Genomic DNA, 17,307 nt, shown 5'->3' with positions numbered 1-17,307 from the left:
TCAATTCAGCAGGAGGAATCATCTAAATCTCTTCAGTTGGTAAGAAACCAGCAGTTGTACCGTGACACCAACAGCAGAGTATAGTTAAGTTGACGGATTTGGAGGTTTCACTCTGCTCTGTGTGTGACTCCTCATCTCTCTCCACCCGAGTAACAGGGCAGGAAACTGATCTCAAGTTGTCCCTCTGTTTCCCTGGCTGAATTTTAACAAAGTGCCCACTGTTTGATGGAGAAAGGCAAGATGGGACAGAGAGAGTGAAGAGATAGGAGGGGTGGTGGTGGTGGTGGGTGGGGTCACATTGAGGATGAGAGTGGGGGAGTCAGGACTTGATACTGTAAAGGAGGAGGAGGGGATGAACTGGGGAGGCGTCTGGTCTGGACCCGTTTGTCCTAATTGGATTTCGGGGTGCTCTGCTCTGCTCGGGCAAAGAGATTTAAGGGGACCCTGTTCTCTTCTGGTGGGAGTCTGTGTGTCGTGGGGCTTAGAGGAAGTTGTGCTTGAGGGTAAAAGTTTGTTTCCCCAGCAGAGACTGGAGCATGATGTTTAGACTTCTGCTTTAAACTTGTACCTGACCGCCATGCTCATCAGAGCCGCCACTGTGCACGGCGGGCTTTGCTACAGTGCAGTGAGGGTGGGAATGTGAATGTAAGGGTGCAAGAAAAGATGGAGGAAAAGAGATCGTGTATGCATGTCTAACGTGGTCATCCGTCAAAGCAGTTCTGATGCGGTACACACAAACATCCTTTTGACACTGGGAAGTTTAAGGGCCTGTATATGAAGACAACGCTTTTAGTTTTATCTGAGTAGGTGTGACTTCTCAAACTGTATAAACAGCTCAGATCTGAGGGAGAAAGTGAGGAGCTTTGTAGGTATAATGTGCCCTTGCATAATATTTTAGGGTGAGAGATGGTGACCAGACCTTTGACCTTATTATCTGAGCTTTGACAGGATAGTTTTCTTTTTTAGAGGAGAACCGAGGGCCTCGCTGAACTACAGCAGACTACACCAGTGAATTCAGCATTATTTTGGACAAGTCCTGACTCTCTCAACAAAAGCTGGACACTCCTCACTGCTGCGGCAGACCCCAGAATGTCTGTTTCTCATTTTCTCTTCCTGTGTGCTTCAGAACAGGTTCGTCTTGATGGTGGGGTTGGGTTTTCTGTGGAAGGAGGACAGGACTCCAGCAAAGGGCCCGGTCATACTGTCCGCCGGCTGCCAGGCCTTCAGAATCTCCTGAGTCTGGGCAGCGGGCTGAGCCACGGCCGGGTTGGACGGCCCCAGGCTGGACCAGCTGGGCGGCTTCAGCCCCTGGAGAACCGGAGAGCTGGAGGTGTTAGCGTAGCCGCTGTTGGCAGGGACCGGGCTGGGGCTCAGGCTGGCGGGGCTGCCCAAGTTCCCGTTGGCCGAGCCTGGCAGGGAGGCCGTGCTGTCAGGCGTGGGGCTGCAGGTGGATTCTTTGGACTCGTCGTCGTCCGATGAGGACCTCGGCTCTCCGCCCTTTTTCCCGCCGGAGCTGCTGCCGCTGGTGCTGCCCGAGGTGCCACCGGAGCTGCTGGCTTTGGCGTTGGCTGCGCGCTCCTGCTTACGAAACTTCGCGCGCCTGTTCTGAAACCACACCTGTTCAGCACAGAGGTCAAATCACCGTTAGACTGAACTCACAGCGACAGATACGTGGAAATTCATGGACACATGGAAAGATACAGTAAAATGACAGATATCACGACGGCGGAGGAATTGTGTCAGAGCAACGACTTGTTTTTTTCCCAGGTAAGAGAGATCAGAGGAAGCGCTCACCTGTACCCGGGCCTCGGTCAGGTCTATCTTCAGGGCCAGCTCCTCTCGGGTGTAGATGTCCGGGTAGTGGGTCTCGGCAAAGACCCGCTCCAGCTCTTTAAGCTGGGAGCTGGTGAAGGTGGTCCTGATGCGCCGCTGCTTCCTCTTCTCGTTCAGGCCGGAGGGGTCCGAGAAAAACTTGTAAGGGACTGAAAGAGGAGAAATGATCTGTTTAGTGGTCCGCTTTAAAACAGCCACACAAAGACATGCAGAGGGGCCTTGAGTAGTTTTACCTTGTTGGATTTATTTCATTTTATTATTTTAACAACTTTTAAATGACGTTATCTGGAAATCTTTCACAGCTCCATAAACTATAATCAAGTGTGTTTGGTCACGCGACAAGCGACGGTTTTTGTGCAGCAGTTTCCGGGTTGTGGACGGCGGATTAATTGATTGATAAAAAAAAATATATGACCGCTCCACATTGTGAGATTGTACAAAAAGGCTGAGGGCCTGTAACAGGCCACATTTACAACAAGATACTGGAAGGAAATATCCAGCTGTAATTCATTCTTTATTATTATTATTATTATTATTATTATTATTATTTTGCCTTAAAATATTTCTCTGTTGTATGATGTTGGCCCGTGTAATATCCCGATTAGGCCTACTCGAATTAGTCATAGGCCTAAATAAATCTGTTAATAATGTTTATTAAGCGAATTTATAAAACGTTGTAGCCTGCAATAAAAGTGTAGCCTCAGTCAGTATAAACAGAAATTGACTGAGTTTCTGCTATTTAATTTGATCTTGGTTATTTTAGAGTTAGGTCACGACTCACATAAATTTCACAAAGCGAGTAAACCTGCCTGAATCCACCGAAGCGCAGTCAGAATTTCACTGCTCTAAGAAAAGAAAACGAACAAAACGGATAGTGAGTTTAAAATGTTCAATTAAATTTAGATTTAAGAATGGGGCACAATTATGGTTGCAGGCAAATAAAGAATAATCACACACCCAAACTGTTGTACGTTAGGTGGGCCTCGTGGCCAACAGGTGTGTGTGTGTGTGTGTGCGTGCGCGCGATTCCTTAAGTTTGATTTTGGCAAGCTGTCAAAGTATCTTTTTTCATTTTTAGAATAATAATGATAATAATAATAATTATTAATTATTGCTATCATTATTATTGCTGTTGCCATATAACAGGCCTGTGATATATTGTAGATTTCCGTATTCATATATTAGTATAGAGGTAGTGTTTCGCCTTTAAAATTCTCTTTTATCATTAACGCATGGTTTTAATGGTGACATTAAAATCGAAATTATTACACTGATTTAGAGTCTAAATGTCTCTCCATAAATTAACGTTTTGCAGTGATTTTATCCATGTAAATCAGTTCAGGCCTTAAACTGTACAGGTGGCCAGGTCATCTATAACGAAAAACAGACTTGACTACTAAATATTTCCTGTTCTTCTCGTTTGTTTGTTTGTTTTTTTCAACGCGGTGTTTCAGAAACTCACGTCCGATGGTGGCGAGTAAATGTAGTATATATTTTTTTTTCTCTCCTCGCCTTTTTAAATGCTTATCTTCATGAATTCCCTCATCCTTCAACCTTTATTTAGATACCTGGAGACCTTCGGGAGAACAGAACAGAGGCTCCTGTACCTGAGGAGTAAGGTGTGGGCTGGTGCTCTCGCAGGGCTCCCAGGGTGCAGCTGGCCGTGCTGAGCGGGGTGCAGCCCGGGTTGGAGAAGGGTCCGCTCCGGATCGGGTTGTACTGGAAGGAGCTGGCCTGGCTGCACGAGCTGAAGTCCGCGTAGGCCGACGCTTCCATGGCCGCCATGCAGGAGTCATAGGAGTTCAGGTAGGAGTAATCCATCTTATACATGGAGATCAGCCGGTGCAAACACCGGGCTGCCTAAGCAACGGCGAGGGGAACTTCGAGCAGAGAGGTTTCGGGGGTGTTTTTAGCCGCCTTTTATTTTATGGGATAGAGCGAATATTGTTGAAACCAGACAGAACTGGTCTGGATTTCCAGTATCTCCAAAGACCGTTGGGTCACCTGTCCAAAACTCCTGTCAGCTTTGTGGTCTCGGCTGTATCTCACTGTCACGCGGCTGTTTTTCGTTTGTTTGTTTCTTTTTCTTTTTGGGGGGAAATAATCCAGATGTTCTCGCTTTTCTCTCCTCAGCTTCGCTCTCCTTCAGCCTCTCCTGTTCCTGGCTTTCTGTCTCTGTCCGTCACTTCAGTGCTGCTCCCGGGGCTGCAGTTCGCTCCGCTCTCGCGCTCCGTTTGACAGCGCGCTGCGGCTCGCGCGCTGTTTATAATAAACTTGGCAGAGCGCGAGACAATAGCGAGGCGGTGGTCTAGTTTCCATGACAATGCCACCAGAGTGAGAGTGGACGCGGACGGCCCTCCCCTCCCTCCGCACGCTGCACCGCCCACGCGCTCCAGAGCATCGCGAGCTCGCAGGTGTCAGCAGAGTTAAATCACGAGCCTAAAAACCAGCGGCTTCTTCATTCAGAACAGTTAGCTTATAATGTCTCCTCTCTGCTTCCTTTATCGGACGTTTCTAATTCTGGTGAGTCAGTTCTTCTCTCTCAGCCCAAATACGACCAAAATCAAGCGCCACTGCCTCAGTTCTACAGAAAGTGAGTTTAACCAGCCCACACACTCTCCAGGTAGAAATGTGACGACCATTTTCAGCCGAGACAGATGCTCTTATGCTTATACCTCGCCCTGAATTTAGGCTTCGTTGCTACATCTCCTCTCTTATTCCACTACACTGAAGAGGTGCGTCAGCTACGATTCAAGCCTCTGCGCCATGAAAGTATATCCCCGCCTGACAGCCTGTAACGCTGCTCATAAGCTCTGACCCGTGTAAAGTGTGCTTTATTTATGCTCTTTTATTCAATTTAGTATAGCCTTGATTGGCCCTGACTGGGACTTTTTGAGTATGAACGCCATGATAAGAATGAAGCGTTAGGTGAAATATCACAGCACAGGCCTGTACGCCTGCAGCCAGTTTTAAAAGTGAATATAAAGGAGCAAAACGTTAAGTGAACCGGAACTGAAATTCGTCCGATAGCCCATATATTGGACGCGTCTACAAAAAATATAAATAAATGAATAAATAATAATAAAACGCAGGATTGACACCCTTTTGCTCCTCTGGCATGATTTTGTCTGATTATTTTTGTGATATTATACACGACTACAGTTTAATTAACCTATTATCATGTGACTAAAATGCAGCTCGTGAGCCGGTGCAGGTTAAGCCCTGAATGATGCTCCATAGCCGGCTGCAGCCGCTTCACTGCCCCTCAGACGGCTCTTGGAAACAACCGCAGCTCAGCCGCAGAAGTCTTTATGTGGGGGGAAACGTCCAGATGTGACGGTGATTGCTGAGATTAAAAGCTTTGATTTGATTCCGATCACTTTTGCAGAGATGTCACCGGAGTGAGCGTCAGTTTGACGTATAGGACGAGAGGGGGAATTGGCTGCGGAGACAACTGAGCAACCACGACAGGCTAACCATAAACGCATTGACGCTTCAGAAATTGGTTTAAGTTTATTGTTCGGTGTCATACAATGTGATAAGTCATATCCCACACGGCCCCCATTGCGCGCGCGTGTGCGCGCAATGTGCGTGTGCACACACACACACACACACACAGAGCATGAAACCGGCAGATAGGCGTGCAGCCTCCTAATCTAGTGCTGTTTAAAAACATGATGGCTCATCAAATTAACAGGCTTTTTATACCGGATGAATTTCACCAAATAATAAAACCCACAAACCAAAAACTACGCATGCGAGTAATTAAGTTTGGCTTGTGCGCGCGGGCGCGCAAAACGGGTTCAAAGCGCGCAATCTTATCTCTGCCTGACCAGAGGCTGCATGATCATGCCCCTTTAACGTCATTAACCCACCGAACACGCGCGAGCGTGTATGCGTGCGCGCACGTGGTGCCCTGTACTCACTTAAACTACAAATGAGTATAAATAATACGATTTGTTTGAAGCGTTTGGTTTGGCTGGTGAGAGCCGGCGGATGGTTGGGGCGGGTCGGCACGCGGAGCTCCGTCTGATGCAGCTGTTCATCTCGTGTTGATGTCGCAGCGGTGGTTGAACACCACTCACTCGCTCCAAGGCCAAACACAAGAGCTCTGACATCCAAGATGCACTGAAAACGATAAAACAGACGGTTTGACGCAGTTTTAGTCGGAACTTTGATGGTGCAGACTCCGCCAGGTGAGCTACCTGGGCAGCCGCGTGCACTCCTCTTTTAATAATACCCAAGTTAGAAACATCGGCGTTAATGCACCCCGCCTGCAAAGATTTGTACACCTGCGAGTACAAAATAAAAAGTAAAAAAGCTTTAGGCCCAAAACGTTGCGTAAAGACTCGCGTGCTTTATTTTGTCATGTGTTTGTAACATTAGTTTGCAAACATTACGAACACGTCACAAGCTCATAAAATCACACAAAAACGATTCCTGAATATATCAACTCATAAGAATGTCGGCTGCAGTATACCGCTGATTTCTGTGCACTCTCCGTGAATACACTATATTCTTTACGACCACTTTTTTATTTTCATTATTATTCTTTTTTGGCTTCCACATTAACCCGTCAGCTCCTGAAACACGCCGTCTGTTGTGCGTCCGGGTCCCGTCTGATGGGTTCAGAGGTGAGTTTACCGAGAAACTTAAACTGTTTCAGAGTGAAACTCTCCAAGCCGTTTCTGCCCCCTCCTAAAAAAAGAGCAGCCAGGAGCGACCCTAGCTCTCCCGCTTTAAAGCATTTAAAATTTAATCCCTTCAAAGAGGGGACCGGTCTCCTCCAGGCCGCTAATCCGCCCTATAGTGCTCCAGCGCAGGGGGAGACTTCTCCTCTGCGGAGGCTTTAACTTTGGACTTTTACATTCATGGGGCGATTTGACGGAAACAGTAACGGGGATCTTTGGCATTCATGACGTCTGAGTCAACAGTGGGGGACACAATGGTCCCCTAGAGGCTCCTGAGGGCCCCTGAGAGAGGAACACCGACTATAGGGATTATAGGCCCATGGAGGACTGGGCTGTCGGGGAAACTCTTACGGACGCAGTTAACATATGCTGTCCATTTCAGGACAGTTCCGTTTGCGTTGATATTAAAGGATCAGTTCACCTTTTCAGTGATCATTTGTGCGTATTTGGTTAAAAAGATAAAGCTACATTATCCGATATTAAAACATTAGATCGTAAGGACAAGACACAAAAACCGTAAATGTGATCAACGCCATTAAGCAATTAACCACAAACTCCCACATTGGAATAATGAAGCACCGCCTCGGCCCACCACAGCAAGTATGAAGGATAATTAAGAGGAGCTATACTGAGTATCTTATTATAATAAAACTCCATATAATGTGATTTATCTTTGTTTCGTCGTCAAGTTTCCCTTGATTAATGGATTTAAGTTCTCTCTTCAAACGTTAATCCGCCCTGTTTAATGACCCTGGTTCATAATAAATAATTGTATGTATATACATTTTTTGCTGAGGGACTGATTTTTTTTTTCTCTTTTTTTGAGCTGTGATGGCGAAATTGTTCTAGAGGGGAAGCTGCGTCGCACTGGGCCTTCTGTTCATTAGCTGTCATGTCTGGCCGAGCTCATTTCTAGCACGAAAGGGGCATGATCTGTGCAGAAATCCTAATTCAATTCCCAGCATTTGTCCCCCCTCTGCTCCCATCTTTCCTGCCACTGTAATTGTTTGTGATGGTCCGAAGACACCGGCTGGAGATCTGCGGGGCTGCATGCAGATCGCAACTCAACGACAAAACTTGTGTTAGGTGGTGCAGGGGTGGTGTGGGTGGAAAGACTGGCCACTGTGATGGATGGCTGGATGGTCTTGATGGAGAGATGGAGAGGCGTGTGGACAGAGACAGCGGGATAAGGCATGAGTGAAGGATGGGACAGGGCCGACACCGGCTCAAAGAAAAGCCGCGCGGGAGGCCCCATTCCGGTATCTGTCCGAAGACACGCGGTGGTGGTCTGACAAGCAAGTGAAGCTGTCAGTCAGACAGAGAGAGCCTGCCAGGTCCATCCATCACCAAAGCTGGAAGCAGAGCATGTCCCGTGTGCCGAAAGCCGTTTTCCTGCTGAAGACTGGGGCACCTATTGATCCTCAGGTCTGGATCGTGTCCTCCTCTTCGGCGGATTTGTAAAACGGGCTGTTAACACGCACACACATGCGTTGAGTGTTGTCTTTATGTTTTCTCCGGAGTTAATTGAAGTCAGCTGATTGTTACTGTGCGGCTGACAAGAAATACAACCAGGTGGCAAAAAACAAAGAAAAAACGAAAAGAAAACCCATAAAAAACAAACAAAACAAACCATGTGTGACCCTGGCGTTGAGTCTTTTTGCGGATTTAGGATTTAACCCTCCACGGCTGCTCGAGTCCGTCTGCAATTATTCACTTCATGTGACAATACTTAAACAAATACCCACATTTTTGCGTTTTTAAAATCATATGATCAGTTCTAATAACTCAGGTTACTAGTAAATAAAAATCATTTTTTATGGAGACTATGCTGTTAATTATTCTAGATTTCATGGCTTTCCTATCTTGATTATTAACAGTATAGTCTATAAATAAGTGGGGAACATTGTTGGAATTATGTTACATTTATCTATATATTGTGTACATTGAGTCATTTGATCTACAGCCAATCAAGATGGATGGGACAGGGATGGCAAAACAGCGAAGGAGTCTGTTTTCGGCGCACTGTATCATATTATTAATGAGTCCATTAATGCTGATTTCACATGTGCCTATTTAATTTTCTCTCTCTCTCTCTCTCTCTCACACACACACACACACACACACGCACACACACATGCTCAGTAGGTATTCTCTGCACTGTTATAAAATTTCGAGTCAGCATGTGTCCATAATTTGATCCTCGGATGTACTTTTTAATCGCCTATCAATAATTTATATTTTTGAGAGTCAACCCATACTTTTGATATGTGTAAAGGCTAACTGCCCCTATAATTTAATAGTATTATTAGGACCCAGCCATCCTTCTTTCTCATTTGCTCCAACTTCGTCCTCAACTCTGCTGGCTGTGTTGAGCCCACCGGGCCGGTGTGATCCACACAGCCCAGCAGCTGGCTCTCTCCCCTCCTGCAGTGTCGTTAAAATGTGTCGTGTCATCGCCCCTCTTAAGATCCTCTTCCCTCGGAGGTGGATTTGATTGCGCATAAAATAAAATCAAAAATCACAGATCCCGCCGTTAACATCGGCCTGCGTCTTCACGGCAGCAGCGGAGGCTGGCGGCGCATTTGATTTGCCCGGTGATGGATGAGAGTCGGTGGAGGAGGGAGGCGGTGGTGGGCCCGAGGCTGAGGGGGTCCCGTCGGTGCGCCTGTCCCCGCATTTCAATCCCCAATTACCAGAATGCACCGTGACGCACCGGCTCGAGACGACGGCGCGCATCTAACCGGGTTAGAGACTGGAGCAACAGCACCCAGTTTCATTCAGCTCCTCGCTTAGCCACTGCTGATACACATGTTCAAAATCAGCTGGGGGCCATAGCCCACTCTATAGGCGAAGCAACGAAAAAATACAGGCCCTGTATCAGTTTATTTTTCAGTCAGCATCATATTCTGATGTGTATGTGAGTCCTAATCTGGGCCAACGTGCATCAAGGAGAAGATGTAACGCACACCTCGTGTAAACAGCCGGATGGAACAGGACAGAAGCAAAATCCCCCAAATCATCAGGACATGCAGAAGAAAAGCAGAAAGAAATTCCTCGTTTGTGCTTTATGAGACGTGAAATCACACCACGTTGTACCTTTTTTCATGACCAGCGTGGTTACACGTTGTGCGCAAAATGTGCCCACAAATTCGATAAAAGCGTCCTCACCGTTTGCCTGAATGCAGTGATGAGTTTGCCCCAACGTACGTTTACCCATAAATCCACAAATCACAGCATCCTTTAATCAGACTGGATCAAATATGGAACAAAACCAAAGCCCAACACGGTCTAATTAAACAAAAATAACTGTCCAGCACAAAGGCTCAGCAGGCCGAGGTTTCGTCAAGATTTCGTTAAAACGCAGCCATTATTTTCAACCCATCAAATTACACTCATCCTAATTGAAGTCCACTCTAACATCAATTCAACATGCGTTCACCTGCCAGAAAATGACGCAGAGCAGCTGCGGTTATTCACATGCTGCGTAGCTGCGTCTCTCCACTGCGGCAGCAGACCTGTATTATCCTAATGGACAACGGCATGTTACTTAAAAAAGAAGCTTTTTAGGATAAAAACCAGGTCCCGGGAGACCACAGTACACGCACGCACACACGCGCGCGCACACACACGCACGCACACCACAGCTGGAGCAGCGAGGGATGGCCGCGCGCAGGAGAGCTTCTCCAAACACGCTAATTAGATCTCGGGCTCTGGCCCCGCGCTCTGAAAGCAGCCCAGCGGCGGGGCGCGCGGAGCTGTGGAAAGTTAATTGAATTAAATTCCCTCTAAACTAATTAGGCTGCAATCTGCCACGCGAGCTGTCCCTGAGCAAGGTTCGAATTAGGCGGAATGGATTTGTTCCTTTTCTTTAAAAGAAAGGAGGACAGACTGGCGTGTTTTTGGTGGGGTCCTTTATTTGTCTTTTATGCTAATTTTCCCAGGGGACTGTCACGTGATTGCCTTGCGGTAACCGGGCGGTATCCGGTGTGTGCACCCGCGTTCCCGGTCCTTTCTCGACTCACAACAAAGCCACCATACGTTAACACGAGGGCAAAGAGTCTCATTTGGCCAAATATGTAAAAAGCCAAACAGAAGCCTGGTGCGGGCTGTGATGGCTGCAGCATGAATGAGGAGCAGCTTCGGGCTGAGGGCGGAGAGGAGGGAGGTAATGGAGGTGAAATCGATCGCTTTCCTGGGGGAGCACAATGAGAAAAGACGAGGGAGGGGGAGATGAGAGGAGCGCAGAGGGACACGGATGAAAATCCCCCGTTAAGAGCAGGGACAGATATGATAATGGGAGAGCCTGTAGTAGTCGTTCATCATTCACCACCTCCACCTGGCTGCTGCACCTCTCTGAGCCGCTGCTGCTGCTGCCTGCACACCACTGCTCAGCGACTGCAGTGAAATCAAACACACCCAAACTTCTTACTGCATCTTTGCATGTAGAGAACTACTCACAGGCAGCAGAGCACATGAGCCAGACGCACACAGGAGTCTGCAAAAAAACAGCAAACCCTGTGACACACAACACACCTCCATGGGAGTTTCTGCAAGTTGTGTCATGACTTGCATGAAGTTAAATGTGCTCAGAGCAGGTACCTTCTCAAACCTGGCCTGATGGACAAAGAGCTGCTGCTGCTGGGTCCTGGTCTTTGACCACGGGGCAGCTCTACCTGCCTTTCAGTTCATAGTACTGTTGTCTTAATACAGATGTTTTTGTGCTGGTGAAATGTGTGATATCTTTCTGGTCCTCCTTTCCCCTCTTCCTGTCACGTTTACCCTTCAAACCTCCCTCCTGCTTTGCCTCTCTCTTGCACCTTGAACTCGCCTCCATTTTCACCGGCAGCAGAAGGTGGAGGAGACACACCGGGACAAGGAGGGACAGTCAGACAGATGGACAGCAGAGGAAGAGGTGGAGGAGAGAGAGAGAGAGAGCAGGAGGCAGAGGGAGGATGGGAGGGGAGAGAGTGAGCGAAATGTAGCGAGATAGAGTGAGAGGGAGGTTAGGACGATGGAGGGCCAGGTTTCTGTTTCTCCATAATCTAATCAGAGAAATGGCAGCAGTCAGAAATAGCCTGACGGACAGACTAAGAGCCTCTTCTCTTTCTCCTCCTCCTCTTATTCTTGTCTTCCTCCTCGGGGAGGGTAAATGGATACACACATGTGCGCACACACACACACACACATGCGCGTGCCAGATTGACTACCTACAACCATAAAGTGTAGATGTGTTTGAGGGTTATAAGAGGTGGGAAAAGTCGTGAGGAGCCGCAGCAGGCCAGATGCAGCCGCTTCAAGAGCCCCACCTTCAAAAGCCTCTGCTGCTCTGCTGCTCCTTTCTCTGTGGCCGTCAAGAGCTTACATGCACATGATATTTCAAGTTTAAGACAGTTAGTTTAAATTGCAAACTGCAAGTAGTACAGCCACAGAGCAAGTGTAAGATTCACGAGCAGACAGATATCTTCCTGCCTAGACTGACGAATAACAGGGCAGTGGATGGCGAACGAGAGGAATAGTTGAGAAAATCTGAACTTTCCCTTCTTTTCTGTCCCCAGGAAGCACATTTAATGATCACACAAGCTTTTGATGGCGTACTGAATATCAAACAAAGCAGACAGTGCCCAATCCACAAGATTTAATGCACTGTGCTTTATTGATTTACATTATTAAAACTATTATAATCACTAAAACTGGATTTTTCAAGGAGTTTTTCAAAGACATCTTGAGAAAATTGGGGCTGCAACCAACAGTTAATTGCATTGCTGATTCATCTCTTATCTTATATGATTAATAGTTTGCATAATGAAATGTGAGAAAATACTCAAAGGTGGCCATCGCAAGTTGCTATATGCCCAAAATGATGTTTTTATATCGCAGTTTGTGTCAGGTTATCAGTGGAAAACACAGATATTTAAACTAGACTCATTTAAAACAGAGTATAGCAGAAAAACCTCAGGTTAAATCAAGCTGGAACCAGCACATTTGGCATTTCTGCTTGAAAACCGACTCATTTTCTGTTGACTAATCATTTCAGCCCTGCAGAAAATGATTCCTACTGAATATCTGCTGCAACAGGGAGTGATTTTAAAACAGCGCAGTGACACCTCCTCCACACGACAAAGCTGTGACTCTGTGATGTGAGTAAAGCAGAATATATGTGTGTGTTGTTGTTGGGGGGTCCAGGAGGAGTGCAGTCAGAGTGAATGTGTCTTTTTCCTGCATGCTAATTCCTCCCTATAGGGAAGGCATTCCTGCCGGGTGTGTGTGTGCGTGTGTCATGTCCTCTGCATTCCCTGCCAGCGTCTGACACAGACCCCCACACAGAGCAGAATTCCAAGGAAATTCCTCTGTCATGTTGTTTCACAAGGTGGACAAGCATTATTGTTGCAGAATTCCCACCCAGGCACTGCTCTCTCTCTCACTCACTCACACACACACACACACACACACACACCCACACACACACACACACACACACACACACACACACACACATCCATCCATCAGGAGTGTCAGTGCAACACAAACAGAACAAAAACACAGGAATTCCCCTTTTTGTTGTGACGACTTTATTTACATGTTGAGACACAAGGATGAGAAATGTCGCTGGATTACATTTGGCGCCTTGTCAACATGCTGTTCAAACATTTATGAGACAACACTTTGAATATTATTTCTTTACGACTCTAAATTTCTCTGAACGTCACACACTGTACAGCAGCAGAGCGCGCTGTCGTGACAGACGAGACTTCTTCACATCAACATGCATCAATGGAGACAATTCACGAGGCAGTTATATTACCCATCATTCAAATGGGCTCGACGTCTCTGCTTGGTGTTTCTCCGCTAACACATCCTTCACTAAAACGAAACGAATGAGCAGGTTGTTTGCAAACATTCATCACTGAAGTGAGATTAAAAGTGAACAAACAGGCAACAATCTTTGGTCATTAATACTTCCTCTTCCTTCACAGCAAGCGGACAAAGCGGCTGTTACTCACCCAACTTTGGCAAAACAGTTGTCATTTTTTAATCGGATTACTTGGTATTTAGGAGATGAAAGTTTCGCTACCAGTTAATGTCCTCCGATCAATATCCATTTAGATCGTTTTCCATGTGACATCCCTCGTCTCTGCCAAATCATGCAACAGCTCAACCGCCCCCCAAACTGCCATTCATCCTCAGTGTACCACTATTCATTGCCATTAACTTAACGTACATAGATCTTTAATAAATATGAGAGATTTTGGCTGCTTTCAGTGTCCTAACTACGAAGTGAACATTAGCTTATCACAGTGTCACAGCTAAGTTGCTGCTACCACTAACATAATGCAGCAAAGCTTTGTTTTTTTTTCAGCTGATGCGATGCTTCAGGTGACTGATGATGAGATGTTTGATGTTGATGATGCTGATGAAGTTGTTGAAGCTGCACAGGCACACTGAAGCCACATATACAACACATTTAGTCCTCTTGATAATAGTCCCAGCTGATATGAAAGTCTGTTGTAAGAAACGTTAAAGGTCTAGTTGGATGATTTTCCGTTTCCGGCTCACTGTTGGCAGATAGTGGACTGCATATCGTGGAAAAGTTGGCATGTTGTTACTGCATGTGTGTGTTGAAACAGAGAGGCAGTGATGTGTTTATCAAAGGTGTTTTTATTTGTACCAGCCATCAAGAACCATCCATCCTCCTGACACAGTGATGATGATGATGATGATGATGATGATGATGATGATGATGATGATGATGATGATGATGATGATATGGTGTGCATACACATCTGCATATATCCTCTGTGTTTCTGTGCACTCTGTCAGTGTTCAGGACTGAGCGGTGGACGGATGTCCAGCGTTCTCGATGAGCTGTCCTCTCCCACCACTTCGAGGCGCAGACTGGGTGCACTCCGCTCCTCCTGGTCCTCCGATTGGACGGACAGGCGCAGGGTGCAGCCTTTGGGCAGCAGCTCCTGCTCGTACGCTGCGGCTAACTGGTTGACGACCCGGCGCTCAACCTGAGGGATTGGTGACAACATTAATGGTTGATATCAGACATTTTTTTTACTGCTGTTCGCTGCTAATAGGACACTTTTCCCTGATCAAATATGTCTGACAGATCAAATATGTACACATTGAAAGAGTATTTTACAACGGACACATGAATATTAATGTCAGACTTCATTATGGATTTATCTGCTTATTAGTTTCTCAATTTATTGACCAATTTATTGTCAGAAGATGTCAGAAGAAAGGAGGATAGATAATATTAAAGCCCTTTTAGGCTTTTCAGACAACCCCGTGTGGCAGTTCCGGTATTACCTCGTGTTTGATGGAGCGTGCTCCGTAATGCATGTTATACCCGCCCGCCAACAGGTCAAGGACTGTGCGATCCCACTGAAGAGTGATGTCATGGCGCTGCTTAGCCTAACGACCGAGGGAAAAAAGAGAGAAACAACAGGTTAATTGGGCGCGATAGTGACAAGAGCTTCATAAACAGTCCAATCAGAAATAGTGGTGGCAGAGGCGGATAGGGACGAGCAATGAGTAACGAGATTGCGAGAAAGAGACAAATGCCAAGAGAGAGGAGATACTGTCGCGCAGCATGTCTGCCAGCGCTAATCAACAGGCCCTTAATGCGCTTTAATCAAACACCAATCAATAGTAGTGATCAGAGCCGCTCATTTAGCTGCTGATGTTAACGCTCCATTCGATAAATACAATGCTAATATTACAACATTACAAACATCATATTAAGGCAACAAGGATAGCAGCAGACATTTCATTTATTTAATGTAAGTGAGTGACAAACAAATGGCTCGCCAGGATTCTGTAATAATGAGATTCCTGCTGTAAGCACCGCTGCCACATACGGACGAGTTATTACGAGATCAGCCCACTGAAAACAGGCAACAGAAACAAACAGATGACACACGAGAACGCACATGCCACGCGTAGCAGCGTTCAAAAGACAGACAAATGCAGAGTGAGAGTCATGAGTCAGGCCCCTATCAGTTGCCTGCAGGGCTCATGTTGGCTGTCAGGACGCCAGCTGTAATATTAATAATTAAATATTGATGAAGGCTCCACATGTTAAACACTGTAATCACATTATAGTGAGTAGTAGTGGCACATCATATTGATCTGCGTGTGTTCCTGCACAGCTCAGCAGCTGCAGGACGGAGCGGGTAGGTCCCTCCAGTCCCACTGGAGGACAGGCCTCTGGATCCTTCTCTCAGAGACACGCAGTGTTGAGCCTGCTGTTGTGTCAGCCATTTTTTCGTCTAAGGTAAGGTTCTAAGTCTAAAACCATCATGCGACTGATCTGTTTGGAGCTGTGCTACGTGTTATGTACCTTCTTGGCCCAGAAGTTGAGCTCTTTGCTGACCAGCTGTAGCAGCTCTGAGTGACAGAATGGCAGGAAGTATACAATTTCATTGATCCGACCGAGAAACTCGTCCCTCCGGAAATGAGCCTGGGGAGGAACCAAAGTATTAACAATGACAACCGAGGCCTCTCAGGTCAATTACAGTAAACTGCTGCAGCAAAGCAAACAATTAAACGGCCAGATTTGTCTGTAATTACACCAAAACAACGTGGGTTTTATCTCTGTGTGAGTGCATGTGTTCATGTATTTGTGTTACCTTCAGGATTGGTCGAATCACTGATTCTTTAAACTGTCGGGAGATTTTGATGTCATCCCTTTTCTGTACATCCTCTGGGGGAAAGAACATCATCACATTAACTTCAGTTTTGATTTTGTTCACCTGACCTTTGGTCACCTGATGGCTCTATGTGTCTTTATAGAGTTGCTTCAAATCAACACAGTTTGTGTTTGCAATGGCTAAAATGAAGGCCCGACTGTAAATTTAGACAATTGGACAAACTAAATTATTTAGCTTCACATCATACCATCGTGCCCATCTTAAAATACAGCAGATGAAGAATGGAAAATAAATGGTCAGAATGGGTTTAAATGGGTGCGGATGTGGGTACTAATAAAAACACAATTGATTTTGCAGCTGCAGTGTAGAATGGCCGTAACAAATAAAGTCAGTGTGAGAGCAGAGAATGTCTCTTACCGAGGTTGTCGGCCAGCTTTCTGCGGCTGACCTGCTCAGCTTCCTGGCGAAGCTGCAGTGCGTGCTGGGCGATGTCATCGCTGGCAACGTTTGATGTCATGATGAAGATTGCATCTTTGCATTCAATGGTCTTCCCCTTTCCGTCTGTGAGGCGACCCTGAGGGAGACAGCAACAGACACAGACAGAGGATGAATGTTAAATACAAAGGTATAATATCTGTGCCTGTTTCTGTGTGCTAGTGTTTGGATACATACCTCATCAAAGAGCTGCAGCATGATAGTCAGGACATCAGGGTGGGCCTTGTCTACTTCATCAAACAGGACAACGGCGTTGGGACACGCCTTCAACAGCTTGGTCAGCTGACCCCCTTCCTCATGTCCTACGTATCCCGGCGGGGAGCCGATGAACTTCGCCACCTGACAGAGGGACAGACGGTGCACAATGGGTCAAGACAAGTTTAACACAAAAAAAAAGTATTTAGCCAGGATCACAAACTATAATTCTTTCTGTTGCTGCAAACTATTCCTCAAAAAGTTAACAATGAATAAAAACACTGAGGTGAAATGATTAGATGTGCTTCTGTGACTCTGATGCACAGATTAAATGTATTCATCACCAAAGCTTCACTAAGAAGAGCAAAATAGGGCAAAAACAACATTAATTTTGGTTTATGCATCCATTATGAGTACATGAACAGAATTAATCC

The 17,307-nt window shown here is 46.3% G+C and overlaps 2 protein-coding genes across 2 annotated transcripts in view; both read right to left on the bottom strand.

Moving 5' to 3' along the window:
- Positions 1-1,122: 1,122 nt before the first annotated feature.
- Positions 1,123-3,663, bottom strand: phox2a (paired like homeobox 2A). The gene is made up of 3 exons (XM_041941322.1): positions 3,441-3,663; positions 1,795-1,982; positions 1,123-1,617 (listed from the first exon to the last, which is right to left on the bottom strand). Exons 1-3 carry the CDS (start codon positions 3,661-3,663, stop codon positions 1,123-1,125), a joined length of 906 nt encoding a protein of 301 aa, XP_041797256.1.
- Positions 3,664-13,083: 9,420 nt separating this feature from the next.
- The window catches only part of clpb (caseinolytic mitochondrial matrix peptidase chaperone subunit B), a 30,879-nt gene continuing 26,655 nt past the window's right edge, over positions 13,084-17,307 (bottom strand). Inside the window, exons 11-16 of the mRNA XM_041940234.1 lie at positions 16,856-17,017; positions 16,601-16,757; positions 16,163-16,236; positions 15,874-15,993; positions 14,841-14,945; positions 13,084-14,536 (exon numbers count right to left, since the gene is read on the bottom strand). Of these exons, the coding sequence (XP_041796168.1) occupies positions 14,339-14,536; positions 14,841-14,945; positions 15,874-15,993; positions 16,163-16,236; positions 16,601-16,757; positions 16,856-17,017 (816 nt within the window). The 3' untranslated portion in view covers positions 13,084-14,338. The remainder of the gene's footprint in view (positions 14,537-14,840; positions 14,946-15,873; positions 15,994-16,162; positions 16,237-16,600; positions 16,758-16,855; positions 17,018-17,307) is intronic.

This window comes from Chelmon rostratus, chromosome 7, assembly GCF_017976325.1.
Source record: "Chelmon rostratus isolate fCheRos1 chromosome 7, fCheRos1.pri, whole genome shotgun sequence".
Lineage (NCBI taxonomy): Eukaryota > Metazoa > Chordata > Actinopteri > Chaetodontiformes > Chaetodontidae > Chelmon > Chelmon rostratus.
The sequence above is the reverse complement of the archived record's forward strand: the minus strand, read 5'-3'. Positions and strand labels throughout refer to the sequence as shown.